This window comes from Miniopterus schreibersii (assembly GCF_964146895.1).
Source record: "Miniopterus schreibersii genome assembly, chromosome: 6".
NCBI lineage: Eukaryota > Metazoa > Chordata > Mammalia > Chiroptera > Miniopteridae > Miniopterus > Miniopterus schreibersii.
In genome coordinates, this window is record NC_138107.1 from 81,948,628 (window position 1) to 81,972,575 (window position 23,948).

Below are 23,948 nucleotides of genomic sequence, written 5' to 3' on the forward strand. Positions count from 1 at the left end.
TAAATATCAGAACTATATTTTCCAAACTAAAAGCAGTGTTACAAAGGGAATGTTTTTATAAGAATATCAGGAAAGAATGTTTGAAATTGGGACTCTCCTGAAATCCTACATTTGGTAAAAGATCCTTTCAAAGTGTAAGATAGACCAGTGAATTTTAAAGTAATGGTATAGTCCATTAGTGTGGTTTTCGACTCCATGACAAACCTCAAGAAACTACCACTTGTTGAGTTTCAGTGTAATATCCAAGAAAGAGATCCCCACTTATCTGAAAGGCTAGTCAAATATTCCTCCCTTTTCTAATAACATATGTGAGGCTGGGCTTTTTCCTATATACGTCAACCAAAATAACAAATTGCAATAGATTGAATGCAGAAGCAGATATGAGAATCCATCTGGGTTAAGGTAGACATTAGAGATTTGCAAAAATGTAAAGCAATGCTACTCTTCTCACTAGAATTTCAGAATTATGTTAACCCATCACAGAATTTCATCACAGAATTTCAGAATTATGTTAACAAAGAGAAAACTCCAAAAGCTTCCAAAGAAATAGGTCACATGAAACCTGGATTATAAATCAGAATATTATTCTCATCAGCATTGGAATTCATGAGACAACAGATAGTTTCCTGAGTACTCAGAGAAAATCACTTCCAACCAAGAATTCTCTATCTACTGACATGATCAGCCAGGCATGAAGGGAGAACATTCTGAAATAAGAAGAGTCTCAGGAGACTTACCACCTATTACCCCTGCTCAGAAAGCTGCCGGCCATTGTAACCTCCCAAAGGAGGGAATACATCTGAAATGGTATCTAAGAAACAAGGCTTCCAACACAGGAACCAGGCGAAGGGCCTGGTCAGGATGGTGTTGGAGAGAGAACCCAGGAACCTGTTCAGGTGGGAGCGGAAGGACAGAGGGCTGGGAGGGAAGCCACCAGGAAAGAATGCAACCAGGGGGTGATCTGATGTTTGCACACAGTGAGACAAGAGTTATACTTCTGGTGCAAAGTTTGAGGACAAATTAGTGGTGTGTGCTTTGATACAAAGCAAAAAAAAGAGAGAGACAGACAGACAGTTTTAACTCCAGGGAAAGCATGGTTATACAAGAGAGGAAATGCAATTATGGTGTGCTGCAAGGCTCGGCTGAGAATAATATTTAAAATGTAATAATATCTAAAAATGTAACCTCTGAGTTTAATCAAATTTCACAATAGAACTCATTGAGAAGATGGGAAGAGGGCGGGTCTGGGGAAATTCAGAAGTAAATACTGTGTAACACTGAAGAACAGTGAACATGTGGTATCAGCATGTCTAGAAACATGGATAATTCAGCAGAGACCACTCCAGCCAAACATGCTTCCAGAGAGTGGCAATCGAAGGTGGGAAACAGAACGCAGGACTATTTGAGTTATTAAATATGTAATGCACAGCTAATTAAAACTGACACCTAGCATAGTAAAATATATATTAATACAACTTATGTGAAGTGCAATTTGGAAATGTGTTAACATTTACAGTGAGAATGCTCTTTGACCCAGCAATTCCATTGGCAGAATTTTATCCAATAGTGGGAAATTAGTTAAATTAATTATGCTGCATCCACCCAAAGAATTATTATGCAGTTCCTTCAAATAATGAATTATTCAAAAATGATAGGTTTACATCTGAAAAATATATATTTTCTTCCCTAGCATATCTTTCCTGTAGAGTGCTATCTTTGTTTAAAATTTTATGTTCGTTAACGTGATTTTTCATTGAATGTCTTACTCTTCCAATGGATTCCAAGCTCCAGGAGACCGGGGACCATGTCTCAGTTCGCTCACTGATATGTTTGCTCTTAGTGCTTACGCATTACCTGGAAAGCTATTTGATGACTGAATGAGTGTGTGTGAGCACCCATGCAGGCAATGAGAAACATCTAGAAGACCTCAATGTTAGAGCTTATCTCGGGGTGGGAGAGTTATAGTTTGGACCAACGTTTAAATCCCTGTTCCATCCTGACCTTGGGCAAGTCCCTTATCTAAGCCTTGCATATAATGACAATAGGTCCTCAGTTATCCAATTAAGTGATTCCTTCTAAAGGCCATATAAATGTTTAAACTTTTATAAGTTAAAATGTCCTCAACCATAAGATTACAATCTAATGTTTTCTATTATTTTTTTATTAGTGAACTTTTGCAAGATTTGGAAAACTGTGAAAATGACCCTGTGGCCATAGCAGAGTGCTTTGTGTCCAAGGTAAGCAGAGTTCATTTCTCTGGGCCAGCAAGACAGATACAGAGTACAAATTGTTTTCATTTTACCGTTAAAATGACTTGTTTGTTTCATGCTGGGTGAAGTTAGCCACTAATCTCTCTCACTCTGGTTTCTTTTTTTCTTTTTCTTTTTTTCCCAGCAAGGGAAAAAAAAATACTGTTACTGTCCCCAGTAAATTAGAAAATACTAAGTTAGTAGTTGTCCTGGAATTTGTATAGTAACCAATGATGTTACTCGTCTTTCCTAGAGAAAAACTTTAAATTTGGGGAAAATCCAGAATAGAAGAATGTTAGAAAAAGAAGTAAATATAAAATACCACTAGACCAGGTAGACTGTAAATATTTTATATGTAATATATAGGGCACTAGCCTAGGCTATATGATTATTGTTTAGGGGATCAAGAGAAGCAGAATTTATCTCTTACATCTTAAAAATGCATTCTTATCTCCCTCTGTTTTTCTTAAGCTGCATTGATGGTTTAGAAAAACACGAGGAAAGGATTTGACTTTTAAAGCTTAAATGACTGTCGGGTCATACTCTGTGCCCGGATAGGAGATGGAATTCTGAAACCAGCAAGGCAGCCCTTTCCAGTGTTACTTTCTGGACGTGCTACCCACGATGTGTCGACTCCTATCTTAAGTTTCTCTGAAACATTCGACAGCTTTTGTTTGGAAAACCTCTAGCAGAAATTGTTTTGCAGCAAAACTTTGTCTGGGCCAGAATTAAAGAGAAGCAGAATTAATCTCTTACATCTTAAAAATGCATTCTTATCTCCCTACATTCTTCTTAAGCTGCATCGATGGTTTTGTAGGGCTTCACATGTACAAAGAGGTTTAAGCAAAGCTCATGACGGTGCCCTGGGATCAACCCAGAATTCGCACCTCATTTCAAGCTCCAGAGCCCCATGCAAGTCCAGTGGGAACTGGGAGATGTCCTCCCAGCCTGACCTGGCTCCACACTTGCTCCCCAGGGTCATTTGTGATGGCTGCAGATCCATCCCATGGCTTTGGCTCCAAACATAACACTCTGGGTTTTATGGAAGTGTGGTTCCTCAAAGGCAGTTGATGGCCTTGTACATAAAACACTCCTGACTTGGTGGGTGGGTATTGGTGCTGGTGTGTTAACTTGTGAAATGTTTGTGCACACATGGTTGCCTACAATTCTTTTCACAAGTTGCCTGTGACATAATTAATTCTCCTAAAGGGTGTAGGAATATGAAAAAAGGGAAGGAAAATGAAAGCGGGAGAAATGGGTCAAAAGATATGCCAAGTATATCAAAGAAGATATGTTAAAATAACCACAGCGCATAAACAACACGGAGGCTCTTGGAGACGTTTGGGCTTTTACTGGTAACTGTAATCACAAGTTGATTAAAGACAGTCCAGCATATGCTTAGTGCCGGCTTAATTATTCACATAAAAGTTTGTTTATGTGCCACGTTGCCAGCTCCCAAATCTCATTTTTCACTGTAATGGTGCCAAGTTTAATTAGAAGACCGGCTCGGGCCCTCTGCACTTTCACATGTAAGCAGGGAGTGGGGGGAGTGCCTGGTCCTGGCACAGCCCGCCCTTCACTCAGCACCCTGAAATTCAGAAGATGCTCCGTTCCCCGAAACGCAGGCAGCTGCTCGGCTCCGGGAGGAATGGAAAATTGCTCTAATTGAGAGGCCATTAACGAAAGAAGTAAAGCTGGCGGTTGACTTGGGCTTTTATCTGGATCACTGGGGCCTGCGCAGAGATTCATCTTTGACCTCGCTCTTGTGGTCTGTGTGGGTTGCAGAGATCCTTACTGGCAGCGGGAGAAGCGGGGCGCACGTCCTACCTGCTGCTGCTCGTAGACGAGGAGCGGGAGTGCAGAGGCCTTTCCCTCGGGGACAGAGCTGAACGTCCCTGCCGGGGAGGCCTAGCTGCCCCCGCCTGAGCACCTGACTGCTCTCAGGACTCTAGAGGCCCCTGGAACAGCTTTAACCTCTGTTTCCTGCCTTTACCCCCACCCTCATTTCTATCCCTTCTCTTTTTTAAAAAAAATATATATATCTTTATTGATTTCAGAGAGAGGAAAGGAGAGGGAGAGAGAGAAACATCAATGATGAGAGAGTCACTGATCGGCTGCCTCCTGCACGCCCCCGGCTGGGGATCAAGCCCGCAACCCGGGCATGTGCCCTGACCGGGAATCAAACCCCGATCTCCTGGATCCTGGGTCAACGCTCAACTGCTGAGCCACGCCCGGCCGGGCTATCCCTTCTCTTAACTGTCACCTGGGCTGACCCTGGGCAACATTTAGCAAGGAGATAAGTTTGTCTTCAGAGACCCAACCTCCCCTTATGAACCGCCTCCTCTCCCCTGAGGCATGGCCTTCCTCTCATTGCTGCCTTTCTCCGGCCAGCGCCCAGACATGCACACGTGTGTGCACACACGCACACTTATTGAAAGTATCCCCAGGAACTGCTGCTGTCCCGTATCTGTATCAGGTCAATGGTACCTGACCCATGTGCTCTTTACATATGAAGCCTTTCTCAGTGTCCAGGGAAACGTCTCAAGAATGTGTGTGTGTGTGTGTGTGTGTGTGTGTGTGTGTGAGAGAGAGAGAGAGAGAGAGAGAGAGAGAGAGAGAGAGATCCTGTGGCAGAAGAAGCCTTCAAATCATACAGATTTTTTCCTCTGGTTAGTCATTCAGTAAACATTTGCATGCCCCTTGTGTCCAATTGAACAGCCCCAACTCATCTCTAATTGGAATTTGAGAAAGTGGAATAACCGAAAGGCAGTATCTATTTTTGTAAAATTTCTTATCATTGCCTTCATTTCCCCTAAATACTTCTGAAAAGGATTTGAGTGGCATGTATTATAATAAGCATTTAAGGATTAACTAACTAGGAGCTATTGACTTTTGTGTAAAACGATTGTTTAGTTGTTCACAGATCTTACAAGTCTAAGATCATATATGCATTGAGTCCTGTATTAAGAATATGTAGCCAATTTAAATCAAATCCCTCTCATTTAATATAGGACTAGAGCCATGATATCAGAATATATATACAGAAATTCAATTGCACAGAAGTCTTGGGGCCTTATTAGGGACAAGTCTGTGTAGTTCAAATACATGATGTAATTTAGACATTTTCATTGAGGTCATTGCTTTTAAGTTTGGTATTTCAGATGATCCTAAACTCAAAATTTAAGGAAAGTCAACCTGATATTGTTCTATCCCAGGTTGAGTGTAGCAGGAAGCAGGAAAGTAGCAGGAAACAGAGTGTGAGCAAACCCTGAGAAAGGCTCCGGTCTGACATTAATTTCCCAGATGACCTTGGGGAGATCACTTTGCTTTTCTTGTCCATGCAGCCAGGGCTGGCCTTCTGGGACTTTCAGGAGCTAAACCGTGGATGCAGTGCATAAATGGGCCCAGGTGGAGGCTGTAGCCACCTAGGTACTTGCCTGGTCTCGTGCGGACAGAAGTGTCATACGAACCTGTGGGCCTGGGACCAGTGAATCTACTACTTCTTCAGGAGAAACCAGAAATCAAGATATTTTTGTCATCTAGCTTTTAAAAGTTGGCAACTCAGTTAGATTTTTTTACAGTACTATGCTTGAAAAATTGGCAGCCTTCTAAATTGGCCAGGCCATGGAGAAACTGGTACTCCCATAATTATGGGAAAACTAAATGGCACAGACCCTATGGAAGGGAATTTGGCTCCATCTAGCAAAACTACATCTGAACGCACTCTTTAATCCAGCAATTCTACTTCCAGGAATCTCCTCCAAAGACAGGGTGACAGAAATTCAATAATTAGAATGTTATTCTTTGCAGTAATAATGGTTACAATGTATAGATATATACAATTTATAGGAACACATTTATATATATGCGCATATACGTATATATATGCACATATACGTATATGTATAGAAATATGTAGAAACACCCCAGATGTCCATAAACAAGAAGCTAATTGAGCAAACATGTAATGGAGTATAGTGAAGCTATCAAAGCACATAAAGAATATCTCTATATAATAGTAGGGAGGGGCAGAGCGTGTCAAGGGGAATGGATAAAAGTATGGATAGCACTGTGGTTCTCAAAGTGTGGACCAGCCCCATCTAGGAACTTGTTTGAAAGCAAATTTTCAGGCCCCACCCCAGACCTACGAAATCAGAAACTCTGGGGTGCAGCCCAGTATCTGTATTTTACGAGCCCTCTAGGTGATTCTGAGACACACAAGTTTGCAAGTTGCTGGCACAGCTTGTTTTTATTTATTTAGGAATGGAGAGGACATGCCTATACTTAAATGTGTATTTTTTTTTTTTAAATAGCGGGTAAGCTGTACAATTAAATATTGGCATCTGATAGGGGAAGGAAGAAAATAATCTAGAATGGAGAGGAATAGAAGCCAGACTTCTTTGCATATGCATTTCCTTGTAGAGTTGACTGTGAAACCATGTACACATTTTACATAATTATAAAGCCAAATTAAAGTTTTAAAAAGCAGTCTCCAAAAGTTGAAAGCAAAATGGAACAATGAGCCTAACTGTGTGTCTGGTTTGTGACATCATCACGCAGAGGAAATTCCAACTGATTAGAAAATGTGCTATAGCCAAAATTCAGCAAATACATCCCTAACGGTTTTGCTGTAATGATCTCACACGTGGTGGTGTTGGTGTTGCTATCCTGACATTCTTGAGCGTGTTGTGGGATAAAGCAAGTGAGCATTTGCGTTAGTGTCATTGAGAACTGGAATTGGTAGGGGAAAGAAACATGGACTAGGAGGAAGGCTCATAAAAACGCTGTAGCCGTGGGTCTGAATTGCAAGTATTAGTATGAGCTCAGGATGCATTTCATCTTTTAAAAACACCATTTCCCCATTTCCCTAAATGTCCACGGAAAAGGCCTAGAAATAGTTATTAACCTGGCAGAAAGAGCATCCCTGATGCTCCCACTGTGGTTTCCAAACACCCTTCTACCAAAGGGAACCAGGGCTCCGTGAAGAAGTGTGGGAGGGAGACACACAGGACAGTGCGGAACACGTTGTCACAGCAGGAAACGAGGAAGCTCCTGGTGGCTGTGGCTCAGGTCACCAGTACTCAAGAAGAGGCTCCTACTGGCCAAGGGCCGGATCATTTGAGCATCAGCAAAGACAACTAACTCAAAACACCGCAAATCATGAACTGTGTTTATATTCATGAATTCACAGTGATGTTTTAAACCCCCCAGCCCTGCGCAGGGTGCTGGAGAAGTGGTGCATTATTGTGAAATTAAGGAGAAGTGTCAGGCCTTTGTCCTGCCTTTCCCAGACCAACCACAGCCTGCAGGGTAGCAAACAGTTAATATAAGGCCAGTGGGCGGAGATAGCTGCAGACACTATAGCAGCTTTCTCCTGCCCCGCACACACTTCTAACATGTTCTTACCACAGGACATTAAGTCATCTACCCACATTTCTCTCCCACACTGCAAGGCCCCCAAAGGACTCTGAGCACCTGGGCAGGAACCTTATGTTCCTCCCCTTCCTCTTCACCTTCACATTTACCCAACTCAGCAGATGCTCAGTGAGTGCTTATTGAGCGCCAAGGAGCTCAAGTGCACGTGGGTTCTAGATATAACACGAGATAGATGAAAAGGCACAGATGATTGCCCCCAGGGCTCAGGAGACAGGCTCGCGCTGTCAGAGATCCAAGGTGACAGGCATGGATGCTGTTCCTTTTCGTTGTTTATGAATGAAGGTTGATGTGTCTGCTTGTCACCTATAAAAGTCTCTCGTTGCCTTGCAGAGTGAAGAGTTCCACATTTACACCCAGTACTGCACCAACTACCCCAGGTACGCTTTGGGAATGAGCAGGAGTGTTCTCCTGCACTCTTGGGTTGTTTCAAGTCAGTCAGTCCGATATGGGTTGGGGTGGGGCACTGGGCTGAAGACCGTGGGGAAACTGGAAAAGCTGCTGAGCATGAATTAGAGGGGTCCCCAGACACTGATCCGTTCAGGCTTTGGGCTCCCAGCAGAGCCACGCTGGGAAGATCATGAAAGACCTTCAAAGAGACCAAAAATGTTGCTGGGTGGCCTTCAACGGAAAACCAAGTAAACCTGTGTGTTTGGCTAGAAGTCTTGTCTCTCAACCCTCTTCTATGTGGGCCATGTTTTTAAAATCTCGGAAGCACTGCCCCTGAGTGTATCTAATCTGGCTGGAGAAGAAATCTGTTATAGTTTTGCTATACAAGTTCTATGAACTGTATAAGTTTTCTGGAGTTCAGAGACAGGAAAGATCACAATGAGCTTAGGCAAGAAGAGAGGACTCACGGTCTCACTGGATCACTCCCTCCGTGTTGCTTACCCTGGGAGCACTGGCAGGTGGGCAGCTTAGGGAGCACCCCCTGGACAACACATTGACCATTTCAGTAAGGGAGTCAGGCCCAAGACCATGGGTCACACTGTCTGAATTTCGTTTTTGTGCAAAAGACATTTATGGAGCACTTATTGATTCCTAATCACTGTGTAAAATGCTTTAAGTACAAATATTGCTGAATGTAACTTCCACAGAATCCAGAGATATCCAGGGACTGAAGCAAATCAGGACAGCCAACAGTGCTGGGCACACAGTAGGTCCTCAACCTGGGCCAGAACCCACCTGATTGCAATCATGGAAGAGCGAGCTAGAGAAGATCCAATTAATAAATACAAATGAATATAGTATGAACTCAGTAGAAGCGAAATATACTGAGATGAAGGAGCAGTAAGTCCCAGAGAGCAGAGTTAGGGACAGTTTCTTGGAGGAAGTGTTTTTTTATTTTGAGTCTGACTTGAAGGGGAAAAAAATGTGTTAGAGATGCTTAAAGACATTCTCATTAAAAAAAAAAAAATTTTAAAGGCACTCTCAGTGAAGCAGGCACAAGCAGTTCTTGCCCGGTTCTGTGTTGTCATAGTCACAGGAGAGGTTTTCCTCTCGTGCCCTGGTCTCCAGTCAGTTTGCTCTCAAGGGCCCGAAGTTTCCTTTCCCATCTTAAGCCAAGAGTGCCAGGTGTCTCAGCCCATCTGACAACTTGTCTTCCCCTGCGGATCCAGGCTGGTGATATTAAATGTCGCCAGCACATTTGTCCACCTTCTTGACAGATGTCCACCTTCTCCATACCAGTCACGCCCCAGTAATTTCTCCGTGGAGAGATTCAAGGCTTCCCTCTTTCTCCCAGGGAGGGGCCCGGGCTCAGTTAGGTCATTGTCCTCAGGTGTCCCCTTGTGCCCTGAATCTGGAGGGCAGGGCGCTCAGGAGTGCAGCTGGTTTCTTACCCTGAAAGCTCCAGCCTTCAGATGGCCAGTGGCTACTGAGCAGCCACTTCTGACTCGCCAGAGCCTGACAAAGGTTCCATGGTTACGTGATGAAAAAAACATTTTGAAATCTCAACTTAGGGGGGAAACAAACCTGTTTGAGTAGAGATTTCTCAAAGCAGGTGGGCTCCAAAGGGATTCTAATAGCTTAATACAGGAGACCTGCATTTCACTCCCTTCCAAGGAGTTTCATTTTGTTGTTTGGCTCTGCCTGGTTTTCTAAATGAATCCTGAAAGCAGATTACTGACTCAGGGAGAAATGACTTCCACCTGCTTCCTTCTAAGTTACGAGACCATAAAATTTTAATTTGTATGTGTGTGTGACTGCACAAGCCCACTAGCTTGCTTTATGTACGAGATCTGAGCATTGTTTCAGCTGTTCCCCTGGGGCTCTTGGGGGCTGTCCTTAGTACCTTTGGGGAGCTGAGGTGGAGAAGGCACCCTGGCCCTCTTTTCTGATACACTCTGTGAGGTGCACTCCTTAAGGAGCAAGGTCATCCAGCTGTCTCAGAGGCCACCTTCAGAATAAGCGGAGCCACTTGGAGGTGCAAAGAGGGATCTGTTCAAAGATTCTCAAGGGGAGGCTGACCTGCGGGACAAGGTCTCCAAAGACCTGCATCTAATGCCATACAGTTTGTGCGTTATACAGACGACAGGCAGAGGGGCGACAATGCCCAGCGTGCAGCTGGATCTATGGGGACGGAGGAGCTGCTGTTTCCCAGCACCAAGGTGCCCCCTCCTTGCACTCTGACCTGTGGGAACTGAACGCAGATGTGTGGTTTGAGCACTGCGCAAAGACACCCAGATGGTGCGCAGTCCAGGGCTACAGCCAGTGGGAATCCCCTCGGCTAAGCCGTATGTCCTTGGGGCCGGATCCCTGGAGGAAGGAGCTTGCTGCTCAGAGGCCATGTGTCTGTGTGCGGGATGTCGCTGTTAGGTGCCTTTTTCTGATTCACCCACCCAGAGGGACGCCTTTGTCTGACTTGCCCACGGGCCTTCTTGTCTAGCTACAGCTCTGTTGCTTGCCTACACCGGCAGGTAAAGCTTGGATGCCCACGTTCAGCATTACAGTTTCGCTAACAGTCCCTTCTCCTTGCAGATCTGTGGCTGTGCTAACAGAGTGCATGAGGAACAAGACCCTGGCCAAATTCTTCAGGGAACGGCAGGAAACCCTGAAGCACTCCCTGCCCCTGGGGTCCTATCTCTTGAAACCAGTTCAGCGGATTCTCAAGTATCACCTCCTTTTGCACGTACGTTTCTGCCTGCGCTCGGGTTCTTTCCAGAGGACAGGGGTTTTGTGTGTTTAGGGGGAAAAAAATATCAGGAAAGTCTGGGGACATATGGAACTGTTTTCCACACTCATACTTTACAACTGACTAATCTGCTTTGAGGAATTAGAGATATTTATGTGCTGGGCCTGCAGCCCCATTGACGGCAGCCAAGTAGAGACTCGTTTTAGCTCTGATTCCGACGGGGCTCAGGAGCACCTCACTCTGGCAGTGACAGTTTCAGGCAGGGAGCTATCAGCTTAATGAAAACCAGGTTTTTTATGTTTTATTTTACTTCCACGGGCCCAGATTCAGTAGGCAGCTGGGAGGGAGAGCGATTTGTCACAGATCGGCTTTTGTAGGAGCAAAGAGGCTGAAAGGGGAGAAGACAGGTGAGCAGCGTGATGAATGATCTTTGAGCTGGGCTTAGCATTGCTTCAGGGTGTCTTTTCTTTATATCATTTCCCATTATTTGGACAAAATTCAAGGAGGCTTTAGAAGCAAAGGTAGACATAGCCCTCATAGTCTCATTTCTTATCGAAGGAAGTAGATTAAAATGGAAAGAAGTTGTGTTGAAAGTAACTTTCGCTCTGTAGGTAGGACTGGTTCGCCAGTGCAATATGCGCAGTGGTTAGGGACTGGCTCCAGGGCAAGGCTGCCTGGGTTCCAATCCTATACATCACCCATCTGTGCTGCAGATCACAGGCAATCAGTAAAAATAAACTCACTTTATCTTATTATTTTTATCCTACATTAAAATATTTTCTTAAAAGATTTTTTAAGAAAAGATTTTAACCCAGAGTTCCTCTCCATATCAACATCACTGCAATTTATATGTATCTCTTTTTAAACGGTTCCAGGTTTCTAATTTTGAAAATCGTTCCAGGATTGCTCAGTTCACACACATCTAAAATTATAAGAACTCTTATGTTCCAACTTTACCAGGACTTTCTCAGCTTTGTCTGTTTGCCTGGGTGGCTCATCTTTGGAGAATCTTGTGTCCTCTGAGACCACATCAGGGATAGTACTTTGTTAAATTGATACTAATAACTTCTTAGGTTACTGGATTCATTTGCTAAATCAGTGTCCAAATAATTCTTTTTTTAATATGTTTTTTTAAAAATTGATTTTAGAGAGAGGAAGGGAGAGGGAGAGAAAGATAGAAACATCAGTGATGAGAGAGTCATTGATCGGCTGCCTCATGCATGCCCCCTACTGGGGATCAAGCCTGTAACCCTGACAGGGAATCGAACCTCCATCCCCGGTTCATGGATCAACACTCAACCACTGAACCACACCGGCCAGGCCCAAATAATTCTTAAATAATACCTGTCCCAGGATCAATCTCTGCTGGACTCCACTAATATGACATCTAAGACTGGTATGTCCCGCCCATCTCTAATAGGGCCTTCTAGACAGTAGTGTGGTCGTCAATGAAAAATCTAAGATCTCAGTTACATAAGCTTGTTAGATATAACAAATCACGATCCTTTCAAAACCTTAATTGATAGGAAATCGGCCCTTATTCTCTAAATTAAGAGCTAGTGTCTTAATCTGGCTTTACAACAAAGTACTATAGACTTGGTGGCTTAAGCAAAAACATTTATTTCTCACAGTTTCTGGAAACCTGAGGTCAGGATGCCAGCATGGCTGAGGTCTGGTGAGAGCCCTCCTCTGGGCTGCAGACTCCCTTCTCTCATTTTCTCACACAGATTAAAGAAGTAAGAGAGCTCTCTGGGGACTCTTCTGTAAGGGCCCTAACTCTGTAGGGGCTCCACCCTGATGACCTAATCACCTCCCAAAGACCAGCACATTAGAGGTTAGGATTTCAACATACAAATTTCAGGGAGACACAAACATTCAGTCTGTAACAGCTGGTAATAAAGAAGAAAGGGAAGAGCAGTGGTTAGATCAATCGAAAGCTAGCTTCGGGTTGCCTTTGAAGTATTTTTGCTTTTATTGTTTACTTAGAGTGTGTTCCTTCTTTGTCACTCACCTCACTTCAGAGTTGTGTGGCCATCCATGAGGATCCCCGCAGGAATACGCTCTGCACTCCTGAGTGTGTTGTTGTTGAACAGGATTGCCCTTCAGACTAAAAGAAGAAATTGGTGGTTGTTTTTTAACTTTATTGTTGACCTTGAGCTTACCTGGGAGTTGTCAGTTTGGTGATACCCTTTCATAGGACCTTTCTGAGTGTGGGAGGAAAATGTAAATTCCTTTCCAGTTTCTGACTAGACAGAAAACTTGAATACTTAGGAAAAGTAAAGATTTGTAAAGTTTGACTACAAAGTAATAGAGCTAATCTTCATAAGTTATACCATAAGGTTCAGCCTCCATCTGTTAGCTTAATGAATATGGGTGATGAATGTCATGGGAATGATCTAATAGACTATAATGTCTTCTTATTGTTTTACATATTTACATAGGGTTACTGTTGTTTTTATTTTTTATTTTTAATCTTTTTTGTTGAAAGTATTACAGATGTCCCTTTTTTTCCCCATTGATCCCCTCCACCCTGCACCTCTCCACTCAGGCCTTCTCCACACTATTGTCTGTGTCCATGGGTTATGCATACATGCACATACGTTCTTAGGTTAATCTCTCCTCACCCACACACCCTCCCCCCTACTTTTAAGAAGATACAGCTTCATTTTAATGTGCATTTATTGACCACCCAACTCTCTGGTAGGCACTGTTGAGAAGATAAAGGATTAAAGGAACTCTGCAATAGCCCCTGTCCTTACACTCTGGAGGATCCTGGGGACATGTGTCTTATGTGCTAGAAAGAATCAGAGCAGAGACTGTGCCCCTTTCTCATCTCCCAGGGATTGTGAACCCCAGCACTAAGCTCAGTGCTGACCATCAGAGTGAGTGCTCAAACCAGAAGGTCTTCCTCGGCTCTGAAGGATGGTCTTTGGTGAACTTCATTTGGGCTTTAAAGCCTTGACTACATGAAAATGCACTTGCTGTAGAAGTTGTTATTTTTTTAAAGATAACATCCACTATATTTTCAAGTCTGTTAAGTATTAAGTCCTGTGTAAGATGTTTTACTTTCTTGGGGAGAAAAATAGTAAGTCTGTTTTCCATCTTGTAAGAGTGAGAACTGTATCACATTGGCCACCAGGAAGCTCAGAAATCCCCAACTATAATGTCAACTCTCATATCTATTATAACAACTGAAATACCTCTATGAGGCTTAATGGCCTGTATACATGCTTTGTTTTATCCTGTTTATCATGAAATTCGAATCCACTTCTGATTTCCCTAGCTCCATTTTCTTTCCTGTCTTACCATTTTGTAGGTATTTCCAGTAAGTTATCTCAAAATCTTAAGGAATGGTGGTCGTGTGTAAATAAATAAGCAAAAATAAAATATGAGGAACTAATCACAGAGGTACCATTTGTTTCACTGACTAACCAACCCAGGGAGGGGGGTGAGATGGAAAATAACTAGTTTGGGGTTTGTTTGTTTTTTAAGGAAATAGAAAATCACCTTGACAAGGACACAGAAGGCTATGACGTGGTGCTCGACGCTATAGACACGATGCAGCGAGTCGCCTGGCACATCAATGACATGAAGCGGAAACACGAGCACGCGGTCCGGCTGCAGGTGAGCCCTGGGGATGGAGGCGCCCGGGTGCGGCAGGTGCCCCGGCTGCTTATCACTTCGTAAATCAGATATTAAGCTGCTCGAGCGCTGCATTTCATTCATGATTTTCACCCGAGTTCTCCTGAAGAGAAAGATCAGGTCACCGATAATGCTGATCATTGTTTAATATGGTACTTAAGAGAAAGTAACTTTTAAACTAATAGTTTGCTTATAGCCCCTTCGATGACTCAAGTGGCAAATTTGCATCTCCTGAGGACTTATCTTCTATTAATTACAAATAAGTGATTCTTGTTGAAAGCAACTTTTTCTAAGCCTTTTAAAGGGGTTTTTTCCCTTCTTTTCCTGTCACTAGTCCATGCAAAGGCACGAGGTGGTACATGCGGTACTGGGACAGGCTCGGAGAAAGGAGAGTGCAGTCTGGAGCCTGGTCCTTTGCGATTTCATTTGGGATGAGAACCGCTGCTTCATTTTAGATTCCTCATTTTTAAAATAAGACAAATGAGGGTTTGCTACGGTTCCTTCCAAAACCAACATTTTGAGCCCTAAAGTCCTGAATACTTTTGATAGATGCTAAGCCAAGTGGTCATGTCCTGGGCACCTCAAAAGATGTGCTATTTAAAAACAAAAGGTCGTGCGGGCCCAGAGGGAGTCCCAGGCTCTGGGGTGTCCCTGGAGTGAGACATAAAAGCCCAGAGTGAGTCCATGTTCTGCACGGCACCTACGCCCAACTCATGGAAAAGAGAGACAGGATTCGGCCCCTAAGTCCGAAGAAAATCCTAGGTTTCATCGATACGCAGCCCGAGTGTGATGTGGTGCAACTGACTATCAAAAATCAAAGGGAGGGCACATCCTAACCCTCCAGGCCGTGTCTGTTTTTTGTAGCAGTAAGAAAGGGTTTAATGCTCCATCGTTCAAACGTTTTGTGGACGTAATGCCAGACATAATGTCTACTGCATTTCCAAAAATGGCCAAATGACTGGTTCTTCATGTCTCCTGAATCCGTTTCATGTTCTGAAGACACTGCTGAGTCCTCCTCTGGCTGGGACTTATCTGCACTCCTCCCCACCCCCACTTTCCCCCAAAGACGTCCCGGGCGGTCTCTCGGGCTGCTCATTAGATGCTGTTTGTGGACATCTTTCAAAGTCATAAAATCAGCTTCCTTAAAACAGGCTGGTAGGGATGCACGGTAAATCCCAAAGAAACGGCAAAGTCATCTGATCAGTTTATATTTATCAAGCTCCATCCAAAACCAAGTGACAAAGAGACGTTCATTTCCTCCCCCAAGTAAATGGGATGAATGTCAGGAAATTTCGGAGGAGATGTCTCTCGCGTGATTTTTCCATGGGCTTTAGTTTTGAGTTTCTGATGTGGTGTGGACTTCAGTTTCTGGAAAAAGTTTTCCAAGTCAGTAGCTCCACAGGTTTTTGTCCAGAGAATAGGGGAGGAGACCATCAGGGGGGATGCTTATCTGAGAAGAACTCATACCAGTGGCCTCTTTACCTAGTTCCAAAAGACATAATTGCTACCCCAGCCATAGGAGGGGGTTACCTAGGAATGGAAATAAGTCATTGGCAACTCGTCAGATAACAACTCGATTCATCTCTGTTACCCCTTAAATGACACCACCCATAAACAGACTAATGTCATGGGTCATTAGACACCATTAGACACCACTAGATATTTAGACACCATTCTGGAGGCTCACAAAATGGGCCACCTGTCCTCACCGCCTCGCCTCCCTGCTTAACCTCCTGGGACATTCACTTTTTCCAGGAGATCCAGAGTCTGCTGACCAACTGGAAGGGGCCAGACCTGACCAGCTACGGGGAACTGGTGCTCGAGGGAACCTTCCGGCTCCAGCGGGCCAAGAACGAGCGGACCCTGTTCCTCTTCGACAAGCTGCTCCTCATCACAAAGAAGAGGGATGACACATTTACGTACAAGGCTCACATCCTGGTAGGTCTGCGCATGGGTCTCGTGCAGGCCCCGGGTGGCCCGTTCCCCCGTTCCCTGCGTGCTCACCTGCCTGCTCTCCTGCGCAGTGTGGCAACCTCATGCTGGTGGAGGTGATCCCCAAGGAGCCGCTCAGCTTCAGCGTCTTCCACTACAAGAACCCCAAGCTGCAGCACACCGTGCAGGTAGGCCTCGCCCTCGGCCCGCGACGCCCGCACCCGCCAGGCAGCCTTTCTAGAGCTTTCTGGCCACATGGTGTGTTTTCCATCTTGTCCGGGGGTCAGAGGAGTGTCTGAGTCTTGTCTGTGGTGGAGGAGGGGGCGTCTGACTGTCCGAATCTCCTTCCTGTAGGCGAAATCGCAGCAGGACAAACGGCTGTGGATTCTGCACCTGAAGAGGCTGATCCTGGAGAATCACGTGGCCAAGATTCCAGCTAAGGTGAGACAAGGGGCCAACGAACTGAAATGCAAGGAAATCCGGTCCCAGGAAGGCAGCCTGGAGGGAATGAACATTCAACCTCAAATAAAGAAAAGAGAGAGATGGGCCTGTCAGGGACCAACTAAACCAGCCACGCATATACATAGAGCGAGAAAATTCACATGTAGAGATACTCTGTGGAGAGTTTTTGGTTTTTTTGTTTTGGTTTGGTTTTTTAATCCTCACATGAGGATATTTTCCCCATTGCTTTTCAGAGAGAGTGGAAGGAGGGGGAGAGAGAGAGAGAAAGATCGAGCCTGCAACCGAGGTACATGCCCTTGGCCAGAATCGAACCTGGGACCCTTCAGTCCACAGGCAGACGCTCTAACCACTGAGCAAAACGAGCCAGGGATGAGGGGTTTTAAAATTGTTGTTTTCCTTTGGGGCTTGAAAGAAGAGAAAATAAGGAAAAGACTGTAAGTAAGTTTCTAGAGAGTGAGTAGAAAATAAAGAGAGCTATGAGAATTATTCAAAGGTGCACTAACGCCTGTGGTGAATAAGCCGGCTTAGGTTCTGTGGGAAGGTGAGGGAAGCCAGGCCCAGGCCCGGCCATGAGAGGATCTGCAGACGAGGGAGCTAGCCCTGTATTGTTTACTGTTTGTTAAACATGATGAATTAATAAAGGTATAAGCCAAGAGCTGTGGACGGGTAAAGTGTTCAGTTACAGTCGAGTGGGGAGAGGAAGGAAAATGCCTTTCAGTGTTTTGAGGGATGAAGAACATTTTTATGAAGTGGGAGAAATGGAAAAGGAAAACCAGGCTGAGGGAGAAGCATACACAAAACAGAGATGCCCAAGAGCTGAGTCCTCAGGAGATGGAGTTGGAGGTGAGGCTGGAGAAGTGGAAGGCAGGCAACTGGGAGTGAAGGGCTTTGACCCCACACACTAAGGAGTCTGGGTTGTACTGCTGGTGGGAAACTACTAAAGGTTTTGGAAGAAGGGCGTAGCATGGTTTGCCCCATGTCCTGAGAGTGTAACTTTGGGAACACTGTGACAGTGAGTGGGAGGAGTGGGACAGGAGACAGGAGAGGAATTCACAAGGTACCACAATAATCTAGAAAAGAGATGAGGGGCACTGTCAGGGAGCCACAGCATACAAGAGGGAGCAGGTGTGAAAACCCATCACAGGGCAGAGGGAACAGGATTTTGCCCACTAAATGCTTGAGAGGGAGAAATAAAAGCCAAGGATGAGTGAGGAGTTGGGCCAAGAGGATGGTGTTGTAAGCTCCAGGATAGACTGCAAAGGGGAGGAACTGGTTGGATGGAAAGGGAGAGAGCAGAGCACTGATACATGTGCAAGGGCAGGTCAGCTGCAGGTGGAAATTCAGGTCTTAGAAGCTGTGGATCTGGAGGCTCTCTCCACCCAGACAGTAATTGAAGCCCTGAGAGTTGATAGGGTGACCCATCAAAACGTGTAAAGGAGAAGAACCCTTGGGAATCCCAACATCTGAGTGATCTGCAGCAGGGTAGGGGATTTGGGGAATAGCCAAAGGAGGAGTAGCAATGACGTAGTAAGAAAATCAGAGGAGAAAGGTGTGGTAACGAAGGAAGGACAGACTCTCAAAGACAGAGAGCGACGTAGGAGCCTCAGGTGCTGCCCAGGTCAAAACAGATTCAGACAGAAAAACAGATACCAGATTTGCCCACCAAGAGACAGGGGAGAGAGTGTATTAGGTTAGAGGAGGAAAAGGGGGGAAAGAAGGAACAGATTGAGTGTAGGCTTTTGTTTTTTTAAAGAGTTCAGAAAAAACAAAAGGTGGTGGTTTGAGGAAAGGTAAGATCAAAGCAAGACACTTTTTGTAGGTGAAAAATGTCATGGATGTAAGTAAACGGGTTGAAGACAGGGAAACGGGAGATGGTAAAGATAAGGGAGGGAGGGATCTTGGAATGTGACCCTGGGGGGGATCAAAAGCACAGGTCTGGGGGTCAGTTTTGGAAACATCTTCCCTGGGCTGAGAGAGAAGAAAGATGAGAATGGATAGAGAAGCTTTGGGATGGATTTGAGGGAAGATCAAAGGTTTGATTTCACTGAAGTCGGTGGTCATGTCATTTGCTGGACGAGTGAAGCAAAGATGGGGTTGGTGCCTGAGGGAAAGTAGAAACATTCAGGACACTCGATAAACACAGGAACCTGTGAACAGCATCCAAGACCAAGCGAGGCAGCCACCATGAGTCAGTGTGATGAGGTCATTTTCAAGTCTGCTCAGAGACTCAGAAACCAGTGTAGAGGAACCTGGGTACACGTGGGTTCCCCAAGGGTGGGGGCTGGTGAGAGGGAAGGTTAACAGGGCAAGGAGGCGGACAGTGATCGAACAGGATTTCTAGGCTGATCAGACAGTGAAACCAACTGGGAAAATATGTCTGGGTTGAAGGAGTGCTGGCTCAGCAGGGTTGAAGGTGGGGAGCTGGAAATATCGAGATCTGTAGTTGAAGAAAGGCCCTGTAGAGTCCTGCCTGAGAGGCCGGGCGGGTCTGGGGGACAGTAAGGTTCTGGGGGCAGCCATGAGTGAGTGCTAGAGGTGGTCAGGGGCGCGAGAGCGAGGATGCTCCACGTGGGTGGTGACATGGACCATGCGGGGCGGGGAGGAGTGAAGTGGGGCAGAAAATGGGATGATGGTCCTGAGAGTAGAGCTGGGTGGGAAATACGGAGAACTGAGGTTTCTCAGGAAGGAAAGAGTCTACTTGGCGCACTGTATTTTTTGAAAAGCATCTGTGGCACCTTCTCGGGGGCTGTGGGCAATTGTCCTGCACCCAGGAAATGAATGTGCATAGGTCTGTGCTTTGACTGAGGCGTGAGTCCCATTTCGTCAGGTGCTCCAGGAGGTCGGGTGGCTCATGCAGAGAGGCGATGGCGTTTTCTTCCCGGTTAGTCATTTGGTTGCTGGCCTGTGCCTTGGAATGCCCTTCTGAGCGATGGCAGTGTCTCTGAGGTGCCCCACCTATTGTTTACCTGTCTCCTGGAAATTCAAAACTACCAAAGGGATTCCGAAGGGCAATTAGAGGCCCTTACGAAAGAAGACTAGCTCACATACCGGGCCTCCTCCCACGCTGGGTGTGTATTCGGGGCACTTTTCCCTTTACGTGTTAAAATGGTCACAATAGAGTTGTACTTTTTTTACCCAACTTCCTGATCCTTTTAGAATCGAATTCTTTTTCAGCCCCACCTTCTTGAGCCCACGCACACTGTGCTAAGTACTTAATGTTCATATTTCACCCTACGCAAAACACCTCCTGAGAAAGGCCTTTTCTCCCCATTCCAGAGAAATGAAAACAAAGGCTTAGTTAGAGACTCTAAGCAAACTGTCCAAGTTTCCACGGTTAGTACATGATCCAGCCCAGATTCAAACCCAGGTCTGTCTGGCCCCAAAGAGCAAGTCTTCACCACATAGTTCCCAGTGGCAGGGAAACACACACTTATTTAATATACTTTATCCACTATAATCTTATAATAGTTTTTTATTTCATTAAACAGATTTTTACTTTGAATTTTTTCAGTTCTTTCCTTGACTATTTCTTAATTTTTTTCTTAAAGCTATCAAAATATATGTATTCCTATTAAATAAAAGAAATGTATAATGGGGAATTTTTTAAACATCAAAAGATGTCTCACCAGTCTAACAATATTAATACAGCTGTCAGAAAGAAATTCATTAGTGTAGTCCTGCCAGCCTCCTTCCAGTCCTTTAATTCAGTGATGGTCCCCTGCTGCCTCCTAGTGGCCTAGAGGAAAACATCAGAATATTTTTAAATTCCCATATTTTTAAATTAAATGTTAAGATGAGGAAAAATAACCGAATTCTTGAAATCAAGTTTATAGATGCCAGAAATGTTCTTGGAAATAGTCATATTGCCTGTTCATCTACATGGTGTATAAGCTGATTCTCATCCAGATTAACTGAGAAAAAGGTAATGGTAGAGACTGCATTTTACAGTCACCTGGGTCTGTAAATGCACTTCACAGAAATTGAACTAACATTTGTGTTTGAAATTAATTCCAACTACTAATCTCAAAGTCTGAATGGATGACAAAAAATCGAAGCATAGGTTTCTCTGTTCTCAAAGTTATGGTGACTGCATAGAGGCTTTTGTTTTTTAATCCCCATTTGTTAAACAAAATGATTGCCACTTAGTCTGTTTTTACTGTGATATCTCAGATGGTGGAAAAATAGGACTAAAATAATTTTAAAGTTATTTTTAGCATAATGCCTGTAGGTTCAGTTACACTACCCTTGAAAAATGAAAATTACATTAAAGAAACAAGAAAGGCAACCGAACCTAAATGTTTTCTTTTTTGAATCCTTGGGAAAAATGATTCCTGTTAAGGTAATTGTCTGATCTTTTTATACTCCCCTAAACATTAATAACATATGGCAACTAGAACAATTTTTAAAAGCCTCAAAGCATTAAACTTGAGAAGGCTGAGGTTGAGCTGGGGAGAAGTACGCACGTGTGAGGAAGTGAAGGTCCAGGTTATCGGGCCCATTCCCTGGGGAGGTGGACCGTAACTAACTTGGGTTGAGTGCCTACACTCGGTCCTATTAGCATCTCTGGAAGGTAGGTCCTGTTACCATCTTCCAGTTGGTAGTTTAAAGCAGACCCCCCCCCCCCAAAAAAAAAGGTAATTGCAATTATAGCTATATTTTCTTTCTTTCAGGCCAAGCAAGCAATACTAGAAATGGATGCCATTCGTAAGTTTGGTTTTCTTAACACAATTTGAAATTTCATTTTCTTCTTGTATCTATCACATTTTCTATCTTAAAGTTTTTAAGAATATCAGTTGTAAGTAAGCAGCTGTCTGCTCACTGTTTTAACAAATACAGTCTGCAGACGGTACCATCTCTCCTGACACACTGATTTGCTTCCACACTGATCCCTCCTGCTTTATCTGAGTCACCTGATAGCGGGGCACATGGCTAGGTCTCTGTGAAGAGAAGGCAAGGCCGGGGACAGCCACGTGAGAATTAGGAGGAAGGATTAGGGAAGATGGGATCTGGAGAAGTCAGCTCTTATTGTGATGAGTTCATTCAGTACAATATCTTGTTCCCAGGATCCGGGCTAGCTCTTAGACCACCATTAATATGTTACGGTGCACAGAATAATTTCAAGCCACAAATTAGTGCCGAAATTATGTCTCCCTTCCAGGCCCAGGACTAGGCCCGAGCAGCTCAGCCAGGAAAATAACCCTCTTTGCCCTACCCTGACTTTGGACTTGGCTGAGTGTGAACAGAGTAGGCCAGTCCATTGGACCAAATGACCTCATTTACATAACTTAACCTCTGACACTGGAGATGTATGTGTGGTCTTTACAACCCTCAGAACTCTCTGGAACGTCAGGTGCCTTGAAGAGCGTTAACCCCACTTTGAAGGGCCAATGTACAGCTCCTTCCTTGAATTGTCACCCTCAGAGTGCAGACGATCATGGAATATGCTGCAGTGATTTAGGATTAGACCAGATTTTCTTGATCCAAAGTCTGGGCACCCCTTAAGTGGGGTTGAAAGACAAACTATGAAATTAAACGAAAAGCCCTTTTCTGAGAAGAGAACCTAAAGCATTCATCAGGTGTTCAAAGTAACAAAGTCTAGACAAGTATAAAGAGTCACTGAACGGGAGGGCAGCTCCCATTGGGGAAGAAAGGGCTTGGCGTGGTCACCACGCCCCGCACCAGTGCCTCGGGACATTCTCCAGGTGGTTTTACCCTGACCGGCCCAGGCCCTCTGCTGCGGCCACCACCACCCACCACCCACCACCTGTCAGGGGCCTCCGTCACAAGTTCAGCCTCAGGGAGTTGTACTTTAATGGCATTTGCTGACCTCCAAGGGTCATGGTGGCAGTAGGAAGTTAGAGAGAGAGAGAGATTAATTTACTGGCAAGTCCCCAGAAACCCCTATGTAAATGAAGTCCTGAGGTACATGTTCAATGCAAATAATGGAAGAAGGGATATCCTGTCTGCAAAAAGAGAGTAAACGCAGAGATGTCCCAAGCCAGTCGCTCCCACCCTCTGAGCAGTCACCCGGCTCTTACAGACGCGGGCCCTCTCTTTGCAGATCACCCCGGCTTCTGCTACAGCCCCGAGGGGCAGGCGAAGACAGTCTCCACTCCCTACCGGCTCAGAAGAAAATCTGGTAACTCAGTGTTGTCATCAGACCTTGATAAGTGTGGGAGGCTAGCGGTGACAGTCCTTTCAGTCTGCCAGAAAGGCATCTTCTTCCCGGTTTGGGGGTCACAGCAGTTCGCGTACATCGGAGGCTGCACTGAGATGGGGCGCTCAGGCTTCTGTTCTAAAACTCTCTCCTCCTGAACTCTGTTTTCCAGTGAACATGACACATATTAATGCAGTCATTTTGCTTTGCTAGTGTCTTTCCATAGCACACAGGGGCCTAAACCCTATTTACTGTCACTAGTGAAAAAACTGTGTCCTCTAACTGACACATACCAGAGGTTATCCAGCCTTAAAGCTCTAACACAGTCGCTGCGCCAGACTCCAGGGAGTATTATTACTCTTGACAGCCCTTGGATGGTTTCTTTTCCATATGAGTCACTATTTATTGAGTGCCTGCCTAATCTGTGCTAAAGACCAGGGTGCAGGAAGAAATAAGACATGGTTCCTGCTCGCAAGGAGTTCATGGTCCAGTGGAGAGTCCAAGACAGTGACTCTACCAGTCCCATGATAGAGCTGCGGGGGACGATGGATGGAAGGGAGCGTGGAGAGTCGAAGGAGAGCGGGAAGGAGCCCCCGGGAAGAGGAGACAGGGCTTCAGAGAGCAGGGACCAGCACCCCTAAGTGGGATCTGGAGGCCGAGGAGGCAGTCCGGGAGGGAATAGACGTGCAGAGGCCCCGAGACTTGAGGCAGCGTATCTCAGATGGGAATGTGTTGTCAGTTGTTCAGACTGGCTGGGATGTGGGATGGAGCTGGGGGAGGGGGTGGAGCTGGGGGGGGGAGAAGGTGCAACAGAGAGAGATGTGGTGGGAGATCAGAGAAGGGCTGGACATGGAAGGGGGGCAGGCTGTGCAGAGGGTTTGAATGCAATCCTGCACGCCAAGGAAGGATATCAAGCAGTGAAAACAGAATTCTGGCTCGA

The 23,948-nt window shown here is 45.1% G+C and overlaps 1 protein-coding gene across 5 annotated transcripts in view; it reads left to right on the top strand.

The window, feature by feature from the left end:
* The window catches only part of PLEKHG1 (pleckstrin homology and RhoGEF domain containing G1), a 189,950-nt gene that overhangs the window by 150,559 nt on the left and 15,443 nt on the right, over positions 1-23,948 (top strand). For all 5 annotated transcript variants that reach the window (XM_081140662.1, XM_081140663.1, XM_081140665.1 and 2 more), the window contains 9 exons: positions 2,168-2,237; positions 8,016-8,062; positions 10,662-10,812; positions 14,308-14,439; positions 16,213-16,395; positions 16,482-16,577; positions 16,744-16,830; positions 21,522-21,555; positions 22,913-22,990. In XM_081140662.1, the coding sequence (XP_080996788.1) occupies positions 2,168-2,237; positions 8,016-8,062; positions 10,662-10,812; positions 14,308-14,439; positions 16,213-16,395; positions 16,482-16,577; positions 16,744-16,830; positions 21,522-21,555; positions 22,913-22,990 (878 nt within the window). The remainder of the gene's footprint in view (positions 1-2,167; positions 2,238-8,015; positions 8,063-10,661; positions 10,813-14,307; positions 14,440-16,212; positions 16,396-16,481; positions 16,578-16,743; positions 16,831-21,521; positions 21,556-22,912; positions 22,991-23,948) is intronic.